Raw genomic sequence first — 24,856 nt, 5'->3', positions numbered from 1 at the left:
GGCGTGACTAGGATCATTTTCCTTGTCGGATTTTGCACTCTTGCCTAGAATATTCATAAATTTTAAACAATCACAAACATAAATTTACGACCATGCCCCAGCAGGATTCGAACCCGCGGCTATCGCAACAGTAGGAGGACCGTCCCATCGCCTTTACCACTGCGCCACCAGTGGCACTGATGTCTGTACTGATGTCTGTCGGCTAATGTCTGATTTGTAATTGTAGCATTTCATAATATGAAATGTATCTAGTTAGTACCCGATGCTTTAAATTGTCTTTTAGTGACAGCAAAATGGCATTTCTTGCTTCATTTACATTAGACCTATTTATTTAAGTAATGGGTCACCCATAATTGCCCAAACAAATATAATAAATAATTAATACGTTGTTTATCGTACTCTCAACGTCTCTACTATTTAATTCATAATTTTTAACTTCTTATAAGTCATCTTAGGTCGGACATTTGATTGTTGAATTGGAAGAATTATTTTCAGAAAGTCTTCGCCTAATTTCCTTTTATTTATTATGAGCTCTTACATTTCAATATTTAGATTACAAATAATATGTTGTCTTTGACGCGAAATATTCCCGTTGGTTTAAATTGGGAGATAACAGGTCAATTGAAAAGTCCCCGACCTACCACAATAAAACACATTTTTTGGCAAAATTAGTCTTTTTTATTCAACATAATTCCCTTCAAGGTTAACACACTGATTATAGCGACCCTCCAACTTTTCGATATCATTTTTATAGTACGATTGGTGCTTTGTTTCAAAATGGGCCTCAGTTTCGCCGATCACCTCTTCATTCGACGAAAATGTCTTCCCAGCGAGCATTCTTTTTACATTGCAATTTACAACAAATGTTAAAATACAGAGAGATTATTTGTATTTAATAAAGTGTGGGTAAAAACAAAATATAAATGTGTATAGTTAAAATAATTAATTACAATGTATAAGGACACATCATGTTATACAAAAAAAAGTTGAGTAGATCGTACCCAAAATAAAACAACTGTACTGGTTAGTGGGAGTATACTGTCAACTTGACCTAAAATCAAAGACATTGGCTTATCAATTTGGACTTATGGGGTGCAAATATGATGTTGCATTAAAATTTTTAAACCAACTAGTAATCCAACGCTAGCAACCAAACCAACGAAAAACTGCAAAATGACCTCGAAATCATATGTATTTACTAAGTGATTATAGTGTTAGTGATTAGTGTTATAGAATGATAATATTTTACTAATAATTCATACCTTATACAGCGCATGTGCATTTCTAGCCAATCGAAACTTGTATAGCCATGGATGTATAGGTTGTTTACTGTCGTCTATGTAAGACAACTACATAACTCAAAGTCCCTAGACATTAGTGACATTTCATTATTGTACTTAACACAGAAGCCTTCTTTTAACTAAAGAAGACATACAATGTAGTAATACTTCTGGCTTTGCGACACGGTACCGAATTATATATAAAAATGTAGTTGTAATCGTCAGGGAACCATTCAATGATATACGTAGTATTCGCTTATATTGGTCTTGTTTCATTGTCCCTTCTACAATGTGTAGGCATACCATACCTTTGGCTGAGGTAATTGTTCACCAGGGTGTCGTCTTACAAAAGAACTTTTGTCATTCAAATTTTAGAAGGTTGATTCGTCGGAAAAGCACATCTGTAAATTAAGCTATCCTATTATGTTCACTTCAACCATCCGCCTCCGCATTGTCCTTTCCGAAATCTTTACACCCTCGTCGTTTATTATAGTAGTAATGAGTAACGCTCTTCTCAGAATTTTCGAGGCAGATGTTTCTGATTTTTCGACCGATACGACCTGTGATTCTTTTTCTGTCACGTTTGTCAATATGATTTGCCTCAAGAAGCTCTTTTTATTATCAATTTTAATTTTAATTCGACTGACTACAGATCTGGAAACTCCAACAATAACTGCTATAATATATAAGTACTATTGTATGTGTAAGTATTGTTTTAGACATAAAAGCCGGTTAAAACTAACGAAATTATAATATATTTATACAATACAATAATAATAGTGCAAAGCGCGAGCGACAATGACTGAATGAGAACCATAGAGTAATATATAACTTAATACTAAGTAATATATACTATACTATCTTAATACTTAATATATATTCTATGATGGGAAGTCACACAATTGACAAATAACGCATATATACCGTGTTGTTAGTTCGTAAGAACAATAATAATAATACCAGTATTTATTTAAAATAAAATAACCCTTTAAAAAACATAATTTATTCAGACAAATATAATAATTTATAAAATACATAAATACGAGTACTGTCCCTAATAATTTGGGCAACTCCGATATGTACTACCGAAGCGAGTACTAACAGTTCAATTGAAAAGTCCCAGTCTGACACATAGATGGTGCTACTAGAATTAAATCCATAGGTTTTTTAGTTAGCCCTAACCGTCAAAACATGCATGTATAAATTTGACAGCTGTCGGATCATTAGTTTGTGAATTATAGCATTTTGAGTGAAGCAACTTTTGTTATTGTGAAAAAAAATGGATAAAAAGGAAATTTGCGTGTTGATAAAATATTGCTTTTTGATGGGAAAAATACAGTTGAAGCAAAAATTTGGCTTGATGGTGAGTTTCCAGGCACTGCCTCAGAAAAATCAACCATCAAGGATTGGTATGCTAAGTTTAGATGTGGACGAAAACATTAAAAAAATCCACAAAATGATTTTGAACAACCGTAATAATTGAAATTGATAGAAATAGCACACTCTAAAAAGACCTGTGCAAAGTGGGTGACCCATGAGCCCACTTTTTGGCCAAAAACAACAACGAGTTGATGATTCGGAGCAGTGTTTGAAGATGATCAAGCGTAATAAATCCGAGTTTTTGCGTCGATATGTGACAATGGATAAAACATTGCTCCATTTTCATTTTCCATTGCATTTTCATTTTCCATTGCATCATTTCACTTCGAAGTCCAATCGACAATCATCCGCGTGGACTGCACACGATGAACCAAAGTGTTGGAAAACACAACAGTCGACTGGCAAGGTTATGGCGTCTGTATTTTGGGATGCACATGGGCTAATTTTCATTGACTACCTTGAAAAAAGAAGTACCATCAACAACGACTATTACATAGCGTTATTGGGCGGCTTGAAGGACGAAATCGCCGAAAAACGGCAGCATTTGAAGAAAAAGATAGTGCCGCTTCACCAAGACAATGCACCGTGTCGCAAGTCAGTGAAAACGGGCTTCGAATTGCTTCCTCGTTCACCGTATTCTCCGGATCTGGCCCCCAGTGACTATTTTCTGTTCTCAGATCTCAAAAAAATGCTCGCTGGTAAGAAATTTGCATCGAATGAAGAGGTGATCACCGAAACTGAGGTCTATTTTGAAGCAAACAAACAAACCGTACTACACAAATGGTATCGAAAAGTTGGAGGGTCGCTATAATCAGTGTATCACCCTTGAAGGGAATTATGTTGAATAAAAAAACTAATTTTGCTTAAAATGGTTTATACTTATAAGTCAACAAGGTATAAAAAAAACAGGAGCTGTTGTAAGTTTTAATACAATTTATTGAATATACAGTACAAATATTCGTGATATACTCGTCTACTTGATAGTTATTCAAAAAGGTTGATGACCATTACACGTTTAAATATCATAAACTACACTAGGTTTACTATTTAGTTTATCATTGAGGCAACAGTATTTAGATAATATATAAAAATATAAAATAAATGCTCTAAAATTCAACTACGTTAATACATAACAAAATCCCTTATACATTTAGCAACAAAATGATAAAAATATCTTTTTAGAAACCTCTGTTCGAAGCTATGCACGACAAAAATCAAACTAAATACGGGACTGAAGCTAACATATCATGAGAATACTATAAAAGTGAACTTACCCTGCTTGAACAGAGGCCCAGCCGCCAACTCAATCAAGAAAAACAACATATATCTAGCTGCCATTGTTTGTATGTAATAACAACTAATTGATAGTGTAGGTGTCTTTTTGTTTATTTATTTATTATTTTGTTCAATCAAAAGGCAACACATTTCAAAGCTATTTGATATATTTGATCCAAGCCAAGGTGGATTGTCTCTGCTTATTTATTGTTATTTACCGTGTAAAATGTTATGGATACATAATCGTTTAATGAATGCCCCACAAAAGAATGTCTGGTTTACCCACAGGTGGACGCCACAGTATTGAATCTATCATGAAACCATCCATGACATTTTACACCGTCCGATGAATGACGAGAACATTTGCAAATATTACGGACTGGAGGTTCAAAATCGTTCAGGGCAAACTTTATAGACACCTTTCTAGCACACACACATAGATATATGTATCCGTGATAAGTACAAATCCTAAGCATTATAAGGGTTGGCAGGCAAAGCGCCCGTTACGAAGGAGATCTACAAGCATGCAGGTCGTTTTAGAGATGCCTGAAACATAAAAGGAAAAAAACATGCATTTAACACAGACTTTTAAATCGAATCGGTTGAATTTTTTCCTGTTCTTGCTTTCAAAAGTCGCGCATTAGGTTTGACACTTGTTGATAAATACATATTACAGGAAAACAAACAATATGTAGTATATGAATGGTTCGTTCTGAGCATGCGCATTTCGAAAATATTTACATTTGGCGTTCTTGGAAAATCTTTACATCTGTACATTTGGCTGTTTATTATTTGATAATTATATTGTTTCTACTTAATTATTACTTTATTACATATGGTTCTGAAAATTTAATGAAATTCAGAAAAAAAAACAGTTTAATAATTGACAATAGATAAAATTAATAAGAGCTGGGACATTTTATATTAATCCCAGTAAGTATCTGTAAGTATACTATATATATTACTAGTATAAAATTCATTGTAAACTAAAATTAAAATAGGATAAAAATTAATAATGTATTCTACCATACCATCTTTCAACATCTTCATCTTTCAACAACCATTTTCCCAATTTCCAACCCAATATGATAATATTCAGAATTTACACAATGGTAGAGAATGTAAATAATTATATAATAATTATAAATAATTAGTATAAAGTTTTTCCAATAAAACAGTTAATGCACGTCATTAACACCATCGAATGTATTGCCATATTCAGTTTATAAAAACGTAAAATCCCTTTTAAACTCGGAGCATTTTCCTTTGCCATTTTACTAAATGGCATTATTCTAGTTAAAAAGAGACAGAATGAAATCTGCTGCATCCAAACATGTAACCAAATCGGTTCATAAATTTCGATTTGTCTTGGTACTGGTCAATACCTTTGTATTATACCTTTATATATGTAAATATAAATATAATAAAACAACTGTAACCTATAAACTATTGTAGCTGTTTAATTAACTGTAGTTTAAGTCCTTCAATAAATATGCATTAGATATATTATAATGTTAAAATAAATTATATTTTATAATATTTTTTTGTTTGATTGTTTTATTTACATTAGTATTTTGGAGTCAAATTAAATTTGGAGCGGCAACGTTGTATTAAAAATCTTGATGACATGTATTGGCTGTTTCATTGGAAGGACTACATGTTAAACTTGTATATTATAAATATTAGTGTTATTGTTCACAGTACTTATTAAAAAACATGATGTGTAAACATATTCACTTGATAAGAGTTTATAAAAAATGTAAGGCTACAAGAGAAAAATCCAGAGTACAAGGTAAATTTAGAGTTCATAGGTGTGAAAAAAAATCAAATGTAAAGAAAATATGTGTTTAATTCGATATATACTATATTCAACAGCAACTTTCTATTCAGCTATAAGCTTTTATTTTAAATTATTTAATGAAAAAAAGGTATATTAGCAATCTTTAGAGACTTAAATAATTTGGTTAAATAATTTGGTTAACTTCACTAATTATCTTAAAGTGTTAATAAACATAATTGCAATGTAATTAAACACTATTCGCGTTCTAACCATTCATGTTTGTTTTCCTCTACTTAAAAATGACAAGTGTTGTCCAATTGTTTATACATAATTAGCTTGACAATATCTAATGCCTGACTTGATGGTATTGAAATAAATTCGATCTCCTCTAGAGTGAATAATGATGGAGAATTAAATACGATGATAAAGGATATGAGTTCAGAATATTTGTCAGTTATACGACCGGTTTCATCGGTAAGCCTTATAACAATCTAAATACTCTGAATATTCATTTCTACTAACATCAAAAAACACCGATAACCAGAAAAATCAAAAATCTACGAACTGTTCTACTAGTTGAAATACAGTGGGCATACTTACCGACAGTAACTAATCTACGTTTAGGCCTTATTTTTTCATTTTCGACTATACTAGAACCACAGAGAAAATAGAGATTTCGCTTTACAGGCAATTTTGGAGAAAAGCTTCGCGACGCCCAATATCTAGTTGTTACTACTTGGAACTTATTGTTACTTATTTTAATCGCTTTGTTAAGAGGCGATTAGCCATTTGACTGGTTAATTTCGTTTCTATGGAACGTTTATTATTTATTAGTACTTAACTACTTTGAGGGGCTTCATCTCTTTAAAGAAAAAGTTTAGTAAGTATCCGAATAAATATATCATCTTCAGACTACTTAATCAAGGTAGTTTGGAATTTTTTTTTATCTATTACAGCTCACGAATGCAGGAATATATAGTCTATTCAAAGTTTTTTTTGTACATACGTTATCAAGATGTTTAATGTATTGCCTGCCGCAATTTGTAAATTCGTTTTAGAATCAGACATTATTTATTTTCCTTCTCATTTTATTATAGTTAAAAAGAGACACAATGCTGTCTGATTAGTTCGAAGGCATAAACGAATGAGCCTATTAAAGTCGTCCGGTTGTCAGACGTATGCAAAATTCTTGAAAGCAATAGTGATAAAGGGTTATAACTCTAACCCATAAACTATTGTGGCTGTATAATTAACTGTAGTTTTTAGATGTACTATAATGTTAAAATAAATTATATTTGATAGTATTTTTGTTCAATTACTTTATTTATATTAGAATTTTGTTGTATGTCAAAGCCAAACTGAACTAAACCTCAGAGTTGATGCTGATGTCGCAACATTACGACATTTTGACGTCACACATTTAGATGACGTATATACAAAATAACTTTGAATAGACTATATATCTTTCAACAAGAATGTTTTTTTTTAATATTTTAAAGTCTCCTTTTTATTAACGAGAATTTATCTGGACTGGACCTACAGTTTAACGTGGGCTCCGAACTACAGTCCTCAGTCTTAAGCCTACCGACTGGCCAGTGACGGACGAACTTAGAGATCCTCCCAGAAGACATCGGGTCTTACCCAGCATGGTTACTGGCATGACTGGGATCATCTTATTCGTCTTTAGGAAATTCAGAAGACGATGAAAAAGAGGGCTCTAGATAATTACTACCAGAGGATGTGTTACCAGGGGATGAGAAATTGTAACCTGACTCTATATATTCAGTTCCAGATGTTCCTATAGGAACAAACAAAATGTTACATTGTACCTTTTGAAAAAAGAAATACATTATAATTTTTGTTTGCATTAAATTATGAGTAACTCAGTTGACCTACAAGTTCAGATTGATTTTATAGAGGCAAGGTAATATCTCATGCTCCAGATTCCAACAAAATTGTTTTATTATACTATTGGTAGGCCTCTTTTGGTAGGTATCTCTTTTATCTTATCGCGCGATATTGTCAGGTCCATACTTAAAAAAAAAATTGCAAGACAAGGTAAAAAGAAGTTATTTTAAAGCCCTTCCAGATGACCGGATGATCTTCCAGATAAAATATTAAAAATAATAACAAAATGTGACATATACTTTTAGAATAAATAATTAAATAGAATTTTCGCAAGAAAAGACTGAAAGTAAATTGTTTTTTATTTAAATTTCATTGTTCAATGAAACCTGACGTTGGAGATGTCATGTGCCGCACCTGCATGACAAACTTCTATCAAAGAACCAATCAAACGTCTTTACTATAATGGAGATTTAAACTAACCAATCAAATTTCTTGAATAGGCGATTATAACCCATCTAGATATTGGACATAGCGAAACTTTTCCCACAGACCCTTATAGAGTTTACTCTCTATTACTCTGTGACGAGAATGTAATTACTTTTGCCGCAGGATCACAGAGATATTAATTAAAGTCGCGCGATTAACGGCAACAACTCGTGAAATATTGTGGGTTAGACTATAGTTTCGACGTCGCTTATGACCTGAATGCCGTGCTTGGTGAAGATGAACTTGATGAGGTTCTCATCGCAACTTTTGCACTCTTTGAGCGCGACCTGTTGCGTGTTTCGATCGCGCCTGGACAATTTCGGATCGATCTCGTCGAAATTCGAGCAACTTTTCGAGGATTTCATCGCGTCTGTCTTGGAACCTACCGATTGTTTCATCTCATCGCTGGAGCGGATGATCTTGTGATCGCCGTCGGTGCCGGTCACTATCTTCACCGCCTGGCCGGGATGTTTAATCGCGGGGATTTGCGTGTGGCTACGGAACGAATCCGTCGTGTCGATCGACATTTTGTCGTAGCGGGAGTTTCTGTTGAAGAGGTTGTTGTTGCATATGTAGAGACAATTGGTGGGGCTCGGAGAGTCCATAAGAACGTCAGATGGCGATGGGGTTAGATATGTTACGTCGTATATGTTTTTAGGCGCTAAGTACTTACTGTTATTCCAAGTCGGCGTGTAAATAAAAACATTTCTTTTAATGTCAGACTAACAAATGGTGCGTTGTTATTTCAAGGATATCTTGATCTAGTCGGTACGTGAAAAAGTAATCTTGGTTTTACATTAATAAATTATATGTCAAGCCTATAAGTTCATTTTAAAGGATTTACAACAGATTATATTGTATTAAATCGCATCCGATACATTTGCAACCAAGTTCATGTTGAAGACTCACTTTCAAGTATAAACAAAAAGTATTTTGCAATGCGATGAAAATGTCTGAATTTGTACCGAGTGAATCGCATTTATGGGAAATTTTACATTCTACTTCAATTTTACGAAAAAGCTGACTGACTGTCATCGAATACTGTATGAAGACTATGGCAACCATGTTCCATCGATTTTTAACATGTGAATATTGGTTTTGACGTTTTAAAAGTAGTCATTTTGACACAGATGGCAAAAAAACGTAAAAACGAAAATTTGAAGGAGTTACTCGACGATGATCTCTATACATTCAAAGCCGTTTGGTCTCATCATTGAAAGTGTGAAATGCTCTTTCAACGGCGAAATCATAAAGGCTTTTTGCATCGTATTGTTACTGGTGATGAAAAATGGACCGAAAGCGAAAAAAATCATGAGGACCACCTAATTATGCATCTACATCAACGACAAAACCTAATATACATGGCTCCATGGTAATGCTCTGTATTTGGTGGGATCAGGTTAGTGTGGTATACTATGAGCTATATGAACCTAATGAAACCAACAATCGGGGATCGGTATCGGCTAAGTATAACAAAACAGTGTTATTCTTCAGCATGATAATATGTTCAATCAACAACACTTAAGAATAAATAAATAATACTGAACTCTACCTAAACTATATATTTACTAGTACAAATACGTGCTCATTGCTATGATATGATCATCACTCATATGATAAAAAATTTATCCATATAATGAGACATAAAAGTAAGACCTGAAGATGACTAGTGAGATTTCGCCGAAACATGGTTACAAGAACGGTTGTTATATCGGAAAACTTACAATTTTATCTGTTGGCTTTTTTAGTTATACAGGAAGATCAAAATTCAACTAATAAAAATAGAAAGATTGATACATGTTTTCAAAATTTTAATCCCAAACATATTCACAATAATTCTTTTAACCATTACCTCTCCCGTTATCTGTTCAGATTTGTGGGGAAAAAAATAAAGATTGTTTAATGTGTTAAATCATTAAATTACATTTACCCGAACAGGTTCATTTAAAGGGGAATGGAGGGAGAATTATTATCTTTATCTGATATGTGATATTTACAGAATGAGCACTGCACATAAGCAGTATTACCACATTTACACATGTTCTCTACTTATTGGTGAATAAATGTATTAATCTTTGTCTCCAAGACCAAAATTTTATTATTATGGGATATTATTACCTTTTATAATGAATAATTTATTAAATTATCTTTCAAAAATAATGTGGATTACTCTTTCATACACCTAACATATCAATTTAATCATAAGCAACAATATTAATAGATACATTTTATATTTTATAATAACCCTGTATAACATTTTAAACTGTATAACAAATGTTTTTATAATGAGGTAATTATAGAAAGGAATTTCTGATATAAAAATAATGGGATTTTTCATTATTTCTAATTTCCTGTTTTTATACTTACGTTTTTTCAGAGCCATACAATGAATATTTGTGTATGTAATCAATAACGGCATCTGGAATAATATATTTGACTGATTCGGATCGGCGCAGAGCTCTTCTAACCTTGGTAGAACTGATTTCATTGCGTATCCATTCAGTGACGATGATTATGTTAAACTAGAAAAAAAAATGATTATGACAAAAAGTGTAGATTAATTTTAGGCAGTCATTACCATGTATCGCGTAAGCATATCAGAATTATAAATAAATTCACTTGGATTTATATTGCTTCTGGTTATAACGACTAAACCATGTTGACCGACAATAGCTTCAATCTAAAAAATTCATTATCGTCATTTATGGAATACAAATAACTGACCACTTACATCTTCATCTGCCCATAGACCAGGTGTACCAAAAGACTCTAACAAGTCAGCGCCACATAATAGTTTAACAGTAACACTTTTATTTACGCATCTTTTCCTGATATTATCTGGCATCCACTTTAAATCTTCCTCATTTATGTCCACATTGTGATCAGATCCATACAGATAAGCATTTATATGGTTCTATAATTAAAAGAATTAATCCAATGTGTTACAACAAATGTAGAAACTAACCTGATGATACTGCAAAATTTGTCTCGTTCTGGTCCAAGACTCTTGTTTTGTCTCCCAATCAGATAATTTTACCCAATCGTTGCCTTGCAACGCTAATTTCACCATGTTCAACCTGTGAGTGGATGATTCCAGTTCTTTTTTCCCATATCCATCATGAACTGGCGAAATAATACCGCCTATGACTTCATATTGTCCCATTCTATGAAGGAAATCCCGGGCTATTTCTGGAGAAAGGTGAACTCATCAATGAGTAATTTGAATCAATAACAAGAAAATCCAATACGTACCGAACATTCTTAAATGCATATTAGTGGCTGGATTGAAACATCCACAGGCCAAAAGTACCACCGGAGTTCTCATTGTGCTTTGATTTAACTTCGATGTAATATGTGAAGTAAAATACTAAATTTATATTATTCGACTAGAACTGTTAATTTAATGAATACTTTTATAAACCATTTTTTGTTGTGCAACAAACCTCTCCAGGGTTATGTCAAGTGGTTTACTGACTTCTACTTGAAACAGTCGATGACATCTTCTTTTGTTTGGGAGGATTTGGAATGAAATGGACTATCGAATAATTAGTAGATAACTGATTTTAATTATCGTATGAATTCATTCGTTAGTGTTTTATAGTTACCACTTTTTCAAGTTAGGTAAATCTGTGAAAGATCCCGTTATCTTTATATATAAATAGTTCTGTTTTGTTTGTGTACTAATAAAAAATGTCATAAATTAAAAGAATAGTTTTTAGATATTCTGTTTGTTTTATTTACTCAATATTATAAACTAGACACTATAATTTTATTTCAAATAGCTATTTATGATAGCTATATAAATATATAATTAATTATATTATAAATAGGATATTTAGAAATAACCATAAATTTTAAATAAGGGTGATACCCTGTATAAAAAGATTATGGGTTATGGTAGTTATATATAATTTTATTATTGATGTTTATCAAATATTTTCTTAATAACTACGGAACAATTTGAATTTTTGTGTCTTTTCTGTGGGACATTTGGATGTTTCGATTGTTAGGACCATTACTTTTCACTGACAATTTGTCGATTGTGACCTAACCATACTATTATGTTTATCAACCAAAAGTATTTTTGATATTTGGATTTACAATTCAAGAGTTTCAATATGGATAGGGGCAAGTCTTTGACAGGATCACGGGGGCCTAAATCTAAAATACCCCAACAGATGCCGGATGCTTTTATAGCTTTGGGGGCAAAATCGGGATCTTCGCGCGACGATCCTAAAAGAACTTTACCACTACCGAAATCATCGGTAAGTTCTCATCCCTCGACGAGTAGTGGTAAGTTAACTTTGTAACTATTATTTAGGAAGTGTATCTATATAATTAATTTTTTTAGCGCCTGTCGATAAATTGAAAAGAGAAGCCAGTTCATCAAGTTTAACCCTTCCCCATGCAAAAAAGCTGAAAGTTGGTCTTACTGGTGTATCTAGACCAGGAATTGGGGGATCGTCTGGACAAAGCTTGCTTCCCATAGATAGAATAACGGCAAGTTCGGGTATAGAACCTTGGGAAACTTCAGCCATAGAATGTGAAGTTTCCGAATTGTTTGATAAAATTACACCATATCTTCAAACTGATCATATTGATAAACTGGTAAGTGAAAAATGCTGTTATACTTTCTTTAAAGGTTTTTTAGTTTGTGATTCTTAGGTTGGTTATATTTTGGGGTTAATAAAGTCGCTCAAAACCAGTAAATCGAAACCATGTAAGGTCACCTGGTCTATAATTTGTTCTATAGCTAGTGTGAAACCGGATATATTTACAAATGGAAATATTGTGAATGCAATGGTCAGTCTTTTAAGGAGAGATATTAGTGCAGGCATGAAGGGATTATACAAGATGAATAGTCATGTACATCAGTTGTTTTTAAATGTGTTATGTTTTGCATTTGCTGATAAAGAAAATTGGCCTGAAGCTTTTTTGAAGGTTAATAGCAATCAAATTTTGTAACGAAATACTCACTAATGTTTTTTAATAATTTTTAGATATATGTTGAAGATGCTGTTGCTGATAGAGTAATTATAGATAGTCCCTTTGCCAAGCCTTTTGTCGACAATGTCATTACTGCTTTTCACACAAAAATACCTCCATCATCACTCCTGAAATCAGAGACATGGACTTCAGCAGCACGAGATACTTCCAGCCCTCTAACTATAAATACTGGTGATGATGATGACGGTAAGTATTACTTGAAATAAGAGCGTGCCTTACAAGCATTAAATGGGTCGTATTTTCTACATATATTTAAATTATAAATTTTATTATACTTCCTACTAAAGTTCCTAAAAGTCTCCCATCTTTCATTATATGCTAACAAAGGTATTATAAGCCTAGTTTTACAGAAAAGTAAAAATTGTAATGAAAATTACCATTGAGGTCATCCACATATATAGAATTTGATTTTTCTGTTTTTTCTGATATGTGTGTCATTATGTCATTTAAAATCCATTGTTAAAAAATTAAATAATAATTACTATTTTATTCCACAACACAGAGCCAACATTATTGGCCGTTCCTGGTAAAATTGTTAAGGTGTTTTTGCAAAAAATAACTTTTTTTTATAAACCATATCTATCATACATTCGTAGTTTCCTTTTGAACGTTTGCGTTTATTCTCTGGTGATATTTTTTCAAATGATAATTAATAAAATGATATAATTTAATGAAAAATATCCATAGCATCTCTTAATAGACTTTTTTTACTGCAATTGATTAAAAATGATATCTACATGGGGTATCACATAAAAAAGTGAACCGTAGTAGAGGCTGTAGTAGAGACTATATTAAGAACTTATATTTTATCTTTAAACTAGAGAAAGTTTCTGTTATGATATATAACCTTAGTAGCCTGTATATTAAGATTTCGATGGGTTGTAGAGCCGTAGGGCAACCTTCTTTTCACAATTGTGTTCTACACTTCTATAGAACGGGATAATTATTTAAACATTTCGGGAATGTCTAGTAGATTTCCAAAATATTTACTCATTAGACGCTTACATATACTTTGGTGATTTTTTAACTTTAAAAAGCTATTTATTGATAATTTGTATTATACATGTTATTCAAAATATTTTCCATCGTTTTCTACTTTTCCCCAATATTGCGATACCGTGTCGAAAGAACGGCTCGCCTGTTGTAAGTTTGGCAGTAATCTATTCTCCTGTTTACCCAAATGGAAAGAAATTGCATTTCGAAAGCGTCTGCCAGCGAAGCCCTATTGCGTCAAATAATCATGAAGTGCGTTGTCTGGTGGTGATGCTGGCGGTGGTTGAACGTTGTCTTGCAGAGTATGGCTTTGCGTCTGTTACTTGCTATTGATGGTCTTTTTGCAGCAATACTTCGTTCAATTTGTTCAATTGACAATGTTAATTTACAAATTAATTTATTACTACTGTTCTGTTGTTCTATACCTCGAATTGGAAGGTATTGATTGATTTGAGGTACATACAAACCGTTCAGTGCGACCAAAACAACTACATAACGCTAAGATTTGTAACGTTTTAGGGCGAATTTAAAATTCTACTGTTTAAAACATCAGTTTTTCTTTCACATTAATTCTTTCTGTAGAACTAACTTTTATTCCAGGTAAAGTAAATACGTAGATTTGCCATAAAATAGGTTTTCAAACATAGTCATCTAGCCTATTATGACAATAAAAAAATACGATCCGTCCTGCACCAACAAGTACACGCTTTTATAGTTTATATTGTATTTTTGTATAATGTCATTTTATTGCAGTTGTGAACGAACACAAAATTATTGTCGATGGCTGGTGTACTAAAATTGTGCCCAGATATATCTATTCTCAACAAAAAGTAGAACAGATTGTATTGGAAGCCATCAAGGAGCTGCTATCTAGGAGACAGCAACCCGAAAACATCAGCAAAAATTTCGTGCGTTTTCTCAGTACAGCTTGTGGTTTAAACGAAATTCGCATTATAGGCATATCTCGCGTTGAAGCATGGCTACATAACCATAAGCTGATGAAACCCGCTCAAGAACTCCTGGCTTACATTTGCTTTAACTGTTCCGCGATTTCTGTGCGAGACCACGAGGTCATCAGCCAACTGAGTAAGTTGCGTTTGAAGAACAAACCCATGGTGAACTATTTCAACAACTGTCTTCGCGAAATGGTGGTTTCTTATCCTGAAAATCTTAGCCTCCTGTTGAAATATACTATTTACAATGAACTGAGTAACACCAGGAACCAGAATAATCTTATTGTGGTCGGGGCTCTTTTTCAGGTTAAAGACGAACAGGCCGCGGATGCTTTAGCTAATATATGCCTGGTAAGTATGAGGTTTTTCATGAAAACTTAACTAACACAGATGTTATAGGAGTTGTTGCTGAATAAGGATGATTACCTTCGATCTTTGCGGAGTCTTTTAAAGGAAATCAACAGGGTGTTACGACAACAGCTGACTGATTTTAACTTACCGACCCTTGTACATTGTTTGTTACGCGAGAGACCGGACTTGTTCGTCGCCATCAGAGACAACGAGTTCAAGGAGAGAATGTTTTTGGCTCTAGTGGATCTCAGTTGTATGTGCATGCTTCTGTGTGTGAGTCCTCAAGTGCGCGATGCCGCCACTCAGAGCAAACGAGACGTCACCGTGTTGGAATCGTTTAAGAAGCAAGTAGCCAATATTCAACGCGAATGTGTTATTTGGTTGCATGATTATGCTCTGAAGCTGTACCGGCCGAACATGTCCGATTTCAATCACGCTTTGCTTAAGGTAAACGAATCAGATTTAAAATGTTACCAGCTCGATAGAAATACTTGTTGTAGGTGTTCTTTTTGGACCAGTTCGAGAATTACTACAAGTTGGATTCGTGGCCTGGAGAAAATGAAAGGAACCTGTTCCAGAGACTAGTCAGCGAGGTACCTTTACTCCAAACCACGCTTTTCCAGGTTCTGTTGATTGGCATCGCTAAAGAATACCCGATTGCGCCCAACGACATGATTGATATCATCGACCAGCTGATTAAGCGGGCGGCGAACCTACCTCACGAGCTGGAACCGCCTCTGTTCGTCGACAAGGTGGAGATTCTGGATTTGATCTTTAATTTGTGCAGTTACAACTATCCGGAGAACATCACGCTACCCCACGGATACGTCCCGCCGAAATTAGCCATTTCAAACTTGTACTGGAAGGCTTGGTTGATGCTGTTGATCCTAGCCGCGCATAACCCGGCCACGATAGGAGATTTGGCGTGGAACAAATACCCCACTTTAAGAATGTTTATGGAGATGTGTATAACGAAGTAATGAACCTTATGATAATATTTTTTACGAAATATGTGAAAAAGTAATTCGCGTTTTAACGTTTAAATATATATATTTTGTTTGATAATTTAAGCTAAAGTCCATGTGTATATCGTTAGCGTGCTTTTAACGCATTCTTTTGTTGTCCGTGAGTTGATCGACAACATCTTGGCGTATAACATAGATTGGCCATTTTAGTATAACAGTGGAATATAATTATCGAATTATTTATAACGTGGATTATCAATTATTTAAACAGATTAAATTGTTTGATTATCTTGGCGTTATATAATGAAGATAATCTTAAATCAATATTGCTATTTGTTACACACATACAAGTGTTACGGCTTAGTGTCACTGGACTACCCAAAACAGTTGAAGCTTACGATTCAGTTACGAAATTTTAGCATGTAACTTGCTTTTGTTTACGCTCACCCAGCACATTCTACTATTTGAATTTTCTGCTATAAAGATAGCTATTTTTTTTAATTTCACAGCTTCTTCTAGCACATAATCTAAAATCTACCAATTTTAACTTTAGATTTACTGTCTTCAAATGTTTCATTGTCGTTTATTTTACTACATTGTATTTTTTGCTAGTTTTCCGCATATCTTTTCTTCTTTTTATTTGAAATACTTGAGAAATGCATGTGTTTACTTTGGTGTTTAGTGTGTCCGCAGAATCCGTGGAGATTTTATCTGTTCTTTTTTTTAAACGTTTGCATTGTAGTCTGGTCTTTAAATTTCTTCTCTTTCTCGCACCAATACTAGTGCTAAACAACGTCTCCTATTCTTCGCTTTTACTCTCCACAATTTTCAAGGTTAATTTTTACACGTTGTTTTTATAAGTTCTGTTATTTTATATCCTGTAAAAGACATATTGTACTATAATAAAATGTGTGACAAGAATTAAAGGAGTAAAAATGTATATTGACTAAATTATGCAGCAATTGTCCACGTGTTAAGTGTAAAAATAATGTGATCTTTTACATCTCTTGAAAATATTGCCGCTGACATCCTACGAGACATGGAAGATACTTTTTTGGTTAGACAATTAGAAATAATCATTACAATATTTACAATACGTAATTAACAAATATCAATATATGCACAAATATACAAATAAAATCTTTGGACGGACAATCACAAAAATACTTACCAGTGAAAATTAATTGATTGATAAGTATATACAGAATGGCATTACTGAATTGACTGATAAAATGGCTGCGCATTATGTAAACAAACGCTGTTTTTAAAGGAATAGAAAAAGCCAGTGGACTATACGCAATATACTGTGTAATTTCATGTCTTAGTTGGGACGTAAAATTGTTCAACTCAGTTTTATTTTGCTATATTTTATCTGATGTGAATTCCAGAATTTCTTTAGGGTAGTTATTACCGTTTAGTTTCTTTCTGATTTCTGAAGTATTTTGTCACGCTGAGTGCCGAATATCTTTGATCAACATCTCCACTTCAAAATCCGGTTATTCTACAATTTATATCCGATCTCCCAGGTTAATTTCTTCCTGCAACGTTACTCTAAAATTCATACAATCGATTTTTCTATTAATCAGACATCAATTACATTTCGCATTATCGCTGAATGATCTGAATTTAGTCCTAAATTTTCTTGAATTTGCATATAATTGGTTGAAATATGTCTGATGATGTAGATATACGGCAGATCTGGGATCTTATCTGGATCCGTTGACCAATATGTGGATATACAGATAAGGATAATGTCGAAATAGTTTCACAACTATATGCCTGAATAGCTTTTAACGATTTTCTTGGCTTGGTTATAATCTATGCTTTCATTGCTTGCATTCTTAATTTGCAAATTAATGGATACTAAAATTAAACAATTGCATATATAATTTTAAGTGCTGCTTCCGTTGCTTTCGACTTATTTTAAACTCGTAAAAATATATTTGTATGTATATATTTATATATCCTTAACCTAAATGGAATTATGAAAACACGTGGATTGCTTCTTCACGCACCTAGTAATAATTTGGATAGTCTCAAAATAAATATAACTGTTTTAGTTATTTCTCATTCCCACCGCCTACGATGATATCCCTGGAAGAAGACTTTCAAACTAAGGAGCAACAGATCCTGGTGATCGAGAAACAAACGATTTTGGAATTCGAATCTCACCTTGCTGCAGCTAGTACTAAGGCGGAGATCAACGAACAGACCAGCCTGTTGCTACCGCAGTTGATGGAATTAAATCCTCAGGGTGATCCTCGTCGTCCTCCTCCTCACGTATTGGACCAGCTGCAGGCGTTGAATAATTCCCATCGTCTCGGACATCTCCTCTGCAAATCCAGACATCCGGATTTTCTTCTGGACATCATGTCGAGACAGGGTGGTAAGTTTCGTATGTTGTTGTGTGTAGACGAAGGTAATTGTTGAATAATTTTTGTGCAGGTACCGCTCATATGCCGTGGCTGGCGGAACTAGTTCATAATTCGGAGGGCGTACTGTCGCATTTGCCGGTTCAGTGCCTCTGCGAGTATCTTCTGTCTACCGCGCCGACCGAGAAACTGACCAAGCACGGTCAACTGTTGGCGCATCTTAGGACGGTGGTAAACGGACCTGATCCTCAAACTGCTTGTGAAGTTCTGGAGTACTTGTTTAGAAGACTCACGTCCGATCATGGAGCCAGTAGGGCGCAGGCAACAAAGGGTTTAGGAATGATCCTAGCACCCAGCGATGAAATGGACATTTCTTCCGATAATTACATCAACTGGCTGTCGCAGTACATCAGTCACTTCACCCACTTCGCCTTGATAAAGCCCCTATTGGTCCAATTCCTGAGGCAAGCGTTGCAAATCGAAACCAATCCCACTATCGTGTCCAGTTACATTAATTTCTTAGCTACCCAGGAATGTTACGAGTCTTTTTCAGATCTCAACGATCTCATTACCGATCTTTCATCGGTAATTATTGAGAGGCATAGTGTGGCCTCCTACGTCCTGCCCGGTACCAACAACTTGACGTTGAAGAATCTGCTTCAGATCTTCTGCATCTATACGTTGAAAGCTAAAGAGCACGCAGAGGAGTCCTACAGCATACATCAGAGTTACAACAACGAATACGTGATCGTCTCCTGGGGTACCGGAGAACAATGCGCCATGCAGCCTCTGGTGATTCATGCCGCCATCGTGCTGCTCACCTACGGGCCTCTCGACAATTTTGAGCCGTTTAAAATTCTCCTGAACACCTGGTTCCCGACCAAAATGGAGCAACCCAGGGCATATTCGCCAGATACCTCCGAGACAACGTCGTACCTTCCTGACTGGATGAAGCTTCGAATGATCAGATCGAACGTATTAACGCTTGTTGAGGCCGCAATCGATAATTTAGAAGCACCAAAGTTGGTTTTGTTCATCCAGTCCTTCGGGATACCCACTGGATCCATCACTAAATTGCTAAACACCCTGGATAAGGCCACCATGTTGGACCACAAGCTAGTAGTCGACTCGGTGTTGGACAAAACTTATATGATACAGCTCGTGGAAGTGCAGAACAAACGTGGTGCCGTCGGGGGAGAGTTTTTCGTGAAGGCAATCGAGATGCATGTAGACCCTGTAGACGAGGTCGATTTCGATATTGATGTGGACGTTAAGAAGCAGTTACCGGTGATAGGTCCGAAGGAGAAGGTGTCATACAATGATCAGATGATCGTTGAACACCTGAATTGGTTGTTCAGTTCTCGCTACGCGGGCGACAAGAACAAGATAATCTTGAACCTGATTAAATATATTAATTTGAAGAAAGATACCAGAAAATTGCTATTCAACTACATCAAGTCCATCCCCTTGGATCGCATTCTTCCGCCGATCCTACAATATAATTCGTTCTCTGCCTTGTTCTCGCTGATCTTTTCTAAGGATTCTATGGACAGCGAGAAGCAGAGTTTCGTGACTCAGTTGATGAAGATGATACCGGCGGATAATTGTACCGCACGTGTTTTGAAACACTACTTGATGCTCTGTCAGAAGGAGAGCCCAAGTCGCGTGCCCAAGGTGGATGTGGTGGATATAGTGCAGAAAGAGGAACTCATTACCAGTGTCAAGTCGGAGGCTGTGTTAGAATCTCTTGACAATCTTGGAGAAAAACTAGGGAAGGTTCTCTTGGAAGATAAAAGTGAAATAGAAAAAACCGGTGTGTTAGTGGATTGGTTATCAGCCTTAGAACTGGAGATTGCTAACTTGGACAAGCATAAAACCCAGGTAAGAGTCATCAATGCTTTTAACGTTTAAATATCATAAAATCTCTCACAGTTATTATTCAACATAATAATTACGGGCAGTTTACAAGAGTCTAATTTTGGAGGATCCTGGTATGCGCACAAGATTTTAAATTTTCGTCGTTGCCACTTCTTGCACACCATACATATATGTGAAGAATATAATATAAATAGAGAGAATTATCTTGAATCCACAAATTTATCTAAAATTTCTCTTGAAACTCATTAAAATTTCAGAGAAGAATTTTTTATAAACATAGTTAATTTTAACATAATCTTGACAGGAAGAAACAAAATTAAACAATATTACAATAACAAACCAAAGTTACAGTCTAGTTCGCAAGCATCCTTTTATCTTTGCAATCACACAATAATATATCTATACGCACCCCAAATTTAGCATATTAACTGAATGCCTTGTCCGATCTCTCAACTGCATTCCCATCCTTGTTGAAATTCTCACTTCTATTTTTAAACCTTATTTACCCATACTTCAACACTCGTATTGTAACTTTTATATCTTTTAGATATGGATAAATATATATTATAGCTAATTACCATTGCCTAAATTATCTCAGAATTCATCTAATATAATATACTCATATTTCTATCTGATTTTAATAGAATGAACTTCCCCAAGTCATTTCCATGCTCTACAGTCCCTTCTCTTTTGTATCTCTTAAATCGATTCGAAATGGCATTTTCAATTAATTTGTGTGGTAACTATTTTCAATATTTTTTGACCTTTTCCATCGCATGTAAATGCCCGTAAACGGTTGATGAACTGCTAAATTGTCTGGAAGTTTTTTTAAAGAGTTTAAATAGGGTTTTCATATAATAAGTATTACAATTTATTTTCTTGAAGCTTTTTTGGCTCTCCGAGTCGTTATTTGTAATTGACATAAAATTCCCCATTTTTAAATCGTTGAAACCAAAACCGACAGTTGGAATATGATGGGACAACAATCATCGTTTCTAAAATAATAAATGAGAAAATGCAAATTATTATTTTATATACAGAAATGTCAAAATTATCGAATTTGCTAGGGTAGATCGTTTATTGATACATCACATGTTCAACAATAGATACCTTTGATCAAAATACATATAAGCAGCCAATTGTGTTATGTAAAAACATAATTGTTAAAAGTGATAATTTATTCAATTATTTTTCATTTAAGGTCAATTTGCTATTTTCGAGAAACCAGCTACATTTTCGACCGTTGCTGATGTCGCTGCTTCTTCAAAGAGCCAGCTGGAAGAGTCTACATAATTTGCTAATATACCTACTGTCAGGTGAAACAACCATGGCCTGTCCAGTAGCTGTGCTGGATTTTCTTACAGCTTTAATCAAGAGTCCGAAACTTTGGCAAGGTCGTGATAAGGCCGTGCCTAAGCATCATCATTTTGAAGATGTTCTGATGTTAGACGAAACCCAGGTAAGTCACACAACACCTAACCAGTATAAGAAGAATTAGTACGGAACTGTATCCTGTTTTAGGTCAAAACTGTCGTACAATTTATTCTGGAGGAATCCAAACTTCACCCTAATAATTGGAAACAAAAAATGGAGTTACGACTGGAACTCCTGCTTCGATGTATCGGAGATCATGCCCCGGTAATAATAAAGGACTTGTTCAAGAATTCTGACTCTGATCTGAAGAGTAGAGAAATGATGATCATGATTTATATGTCCTTGCCGTTCTGTGGCCAAAACGAAATCGAATTTAAACCGGACGTTGCTTTAGATATTTCGAAGATGAGCTGTTCCAGTGCCCTTGACAAGATTTCCCACTGTTTGTTAAGTGCTTTATCATCGACGCCTAGAACCAAAGACTGGCAGCGTAAAAGTCAGGATTTGGAACTGTGCTCTCGGAAACTGACGGCAACCCATCCTCTGTTGGTACTTAGACAGCTTCCCATGTTGGCGGGTAGCCTGAAAGGTCGTGCTCAGTATGACTGGGGTGTACTTAAAAGTAGGGGCCATTTCCTGTTGTTTGGACAAGTTTTAGGCCTAATGGAGCTACTTCAACCCTACATCTTTCAGCAGAACGCTACTCTATGTGAACTGCTAGATTCCTACTTTTTGTTACTGCAATTTCATAGTCAAAGATCGGAAATGGTTATTCTGGTTAAGAGAATTGTTATTTTCATTCAAAACTGGATGGTACACGACGTGAAAGGAGGTTCAAAGTTCCTTCAAGATCATGGTTCTATCCTAAAGTAAGCCGAAATATATTTATTAATATAGTACACTGATCCTAACAATCGATACTCTGTTGCAGCGATATTCAATTTAATCAGCCAGGAGTCAGACCTCTCCTTTCCAGTGTATCCTTACCCATGACCGATCAGGATATGCCTTCCGATTTATTAGTCGGTTCCGTGAATCCACCTACCGCAGAAACATATCCACAACATTGGCAGAAACTTAAAATCGCCCTGCAATCGTCGGACAGCTTGGGCGCGTTGCAAGAAATCGATCACATCACGAACAAACGTCCACAGTTACTTGAAAGTGTCGCTCAGACGCTTTACGGACTGATGGTGGCACCTAATGGCGCCGTGCGATCTCTGGCACTCGTTTTAATAGTGAGGTGGCTGAAGCACAATCCCAATGCCGCGTCAGAAGCGTTGCCCGCGGTGCTGTCGTGCCTGGACAACCAGAATGGCGACGTCGTCAACACTCTACTCGATCGCATTTCGGATTTTGTACCAGTGATGCAGGAGTACGCTAAGATCATTTTGACGAAGGTATTTCAACTAGGAATGAAATCCGTGCTAGTATCGACCAACAGTATAACAAAAACTATAGATCTTCTGAGTTTACAATATGGTTGTTAGAATTTTAATATGTATGTATATATAGATGTACGTAAAATTTTAAAATAAAACGAAGTTAACACAAGCGCAGTTTTTGTTTGGTTTAACAGTAAAGAACGCTTTCTAGTAAGATTTTGTTGTATTTTTATTATATATTTTTATATATTGTCTCCTTATTACCAACGAGGCTTTATCTGGACTTGAAGGTTTTATTACTGACACTATAAAAGTAAGGTAATCTTGCATCCTTATTTTATGAGAAATTCAAAACAGGGATGCCGAAACCTTATATCTTTTTTTTTAATAATCCTTTAAAATCGGAACTTGATTTTAAAGGCTCGTTAAAAATATCGCTAGCAGACTTGGTTGGCGTAATGGTAAAGACGACAGGACACTACTGTTGTTGATATAGTCGCGGGATCGAATATTGGCATGGTCGTAAATTCATGTTGGTAATTGTTTAACATTTAGATTGACCTCAGGCAAGAGTGCAAATTCCGACAAGGAAAATAATCCGTCATGTCAGTTGGTAGGCGATGTAATGTAATGATGAGATCCGTGGTTCGGACCCCACGTTAAACAGTAAGGTCCAGGTCAGATAAACTCTAGTTGGTAAAAAGGAAATTAAAACATCCAAAAAAATATCGCTACTTTGTAAAATATTTAGAGAATATCATTTGGTCTGATCTATCAATATTTTTATTTTTTTCTTAAAAATATCGATATTTTTCCTAATAGTTACAATTTTTTTTAATATTGATATTTTTCTTGGCGGCCGACACTTCTAGTTCAAATGTTTTCAGTCGTGTTTTTCAAACGTTACACCTTAAAGCCCTTTTTGCTAGCGTGATATTGAGGAATAGCACAATGATTCCCAATAGTTGTTTTGTATACTTTTAAGGATTTAAAAATGTATTTGTAGATTAATAATCTAATTAGTTTAAAATGATTTTACTTATATACTTATAGTACATATATTGTGTAAAATAGTTAATGATAAAATTTCCTATGTAAAATATTGTAAAGAAAAAATAACAGAATGCTTATTGAGTGATTGACTACAATACGAAATTTAAGCTTGACGACTTACGTTTAATATTTTTATTATATTGTTACTAGTTGTTTTCGAATAACCTAACATTTCTCCTTACATTAACTTAAATCTAAGTATATAACAGGTCAACTGAAAAGTCCCCGGCCTACCATAGTAAAACACATTTTATTGGCAAAATTATTTTTTTTATTCAACATAATTTCCTTGAAGGGTGCTACACTGATTATAATAGCGACTCTCCAACTTTTCGATACCATTTTTGTAGTACGATTTGTCCTTTGTTTCAAAATAGGCCTCAGTTTCGGCGATCACTTCTTCATTCGACGAAAATTTCTTCCCAGCGAGCATTCTTTTTGGACCTGAGAACAGGAAATAGTCGCTGGGGGTCAGA

The 24,856-nt window shown here is 34.7% G+C and overlaps 2 protein-coding genes and 1 long non-coding RNA gene across 4 annotated transcripts; 1 reads left to right on the top strand and 2 right to left on the bottom strand.

Annotated features, from left to right (window-relative positions):
- Nucleotides 1-655: 655 nt before the first annotated feature.
- On the bottom strand, nt 656-1,988 carry LOC143199836 (uncharacterized). The gene is made up of 2 exons (XR_013006548.1): nt 1,263-1,988; nt 656-1,051 (listed from the first exon to the last, which is right to left on the bottom strand). It is a non-coding gene; the product is annotated as an uncharacterized LOC143199836 (long non-coding RNA).
- Nucleotides 1,989-4,305: 2,317 nt separating this feature from the next.
- Nmnat (Nicotinamide mononucleotide adenylyltransferase) lies at nt 4,306-11,524 on the bottom strand. Of its 2 annotated transcripts, XM_076409959.1 has the most exons (7): nt 11,302-11,524; nt 11,015-11,238; nt 10,781-10,963; nt 10,628-10,729; nt 10,417-10,571; nt 8,436-8,721; nt 4,306-4,481 (listed from the first exon to the last, which is right to left on the bottom strand). In XM_076409959.1, the coding sequence occupies exons 1-7, from the start codon at nt 11,372-11,374 to the stop codon at nt 4,452-4,454; spliced, it is 1,053 nt and encodes a 350-aa protein (XP_076266074.1). In that variant the 5' UTR covers nt 11,375-11,524; the 3' UTR covers nt 4,306-4,451. The 2 variants fall into 2 exon arrangements, with proteins under 2 accessions (XP_076266074.1, XP_076266073.1); XM_076409958.1 differs by lacking the exon at nt 4,306-4,481 and having other exon boundaries at nt 8,190-8,721.
- A 554-nt stretch (nt 11,525-12,078) lies between these two features.
- IntS1 (integrator complex subunit 1) lies at nt 12,079-23,496 on the top strand. The gene is made up of 12 exons (XM_076409957.1): nt 12,079-12,342; nt 12,401-12,657; nt 12,715-12,990; nt 13,050-13,242; nt 14,803-15,353; nt 15,402-15,800; nt 15,854-16,329; nt 18,379-18,704; nt 18,764-20,571; nt 21,770-22,027; nt 22,090-22,811; nt 22,874-23,496. The coding sequence occupies exons 1-12, from the start codon at nt 12,168-12,170 to the stop codon at nt 23,430-23,432; spliced, it is 6,000 nt and encodes a 1,999-aa protein (XP_076266072.1). The 5' UTR covers nt 12,079-12,167; the 3' UTR covers nt 23,433-23,496.
- The last annotated feature ends 1,360 nt before the right edge of the window (nt 23,497-24,856 follow it).

The sequence above is a fragment of the Rhynchophorus ferrugineus genome, unplaced genomic scaffold, assembly GCF_030347505.1.
Source record: "Rhynchophorus ferrugineus isolate W39M unplaced genomic scaffold, kcgeb_rfMv2 rfM7, whole genome shotgun sequence".
Classification (NCBI taxonomy): Eukaryota; Metazoa; Arthropoda; class Insecta; order Coleoptera; family Curculionidae; genus Rhynchophorus; species Rhynchophorus ferrugineus.
Note: the sequence above shows the minus strand (reverse complement) of the source record. Positions and strands in the feature narration are given on the sequence as shown.

What these genes read in the sequence shown, in the direction of transcription:
- Nmnat (XM_076409958.1), bottom strand. Translation starts at nt 11,374, where the DNA reads ATGAGAACTCCGGTGGTACTTTTGGCCTGTGGATGTTTCAATCCAGCC. An exon ending in TATGCATTTAAGAATGTTCG is followed by an intron (nt 11,239 to 11,301) that starts GTACGTATTGGA and finishes ACCTTTCTCCAG; the next exon opens with AAATAGCCCGGGATTTCCTT. An exon ending in TTGTATGGCTCTGAAAAAAC is followed by an intron (nt 8,722 to 10,416) that starts GTAAGTATAAAA and finishes TTGGAATAACAG; the next exon opens with TAAGTACTTAGCGCCTAAAA.
- IntS1 (XM_076409957.1), top strand. Translation starts at nt 12,168, where the DNA reads ATGGATAGGGGCAAGTCTTTGACAGGATCACGGGGGCCTAAATCTAAA. An exon ending in CTGATCATATTGATAAACTG is followed by an intron (nt 12,658 to 12,714) that starts GTAAGTGAAAAA and finishes TGTGATTCTTAG; the next exon opens with GTTGGTTATATTTTGGGGTT. An exon ending in ATGGAGATGTGTATAACGAA is followed by an intron (nt 16,330 to 18,378) that starts GTAATGAACCTT and finishes TAACTGTTTTAG; the next exon opens with TTATTTCTCATTCCCACCGC.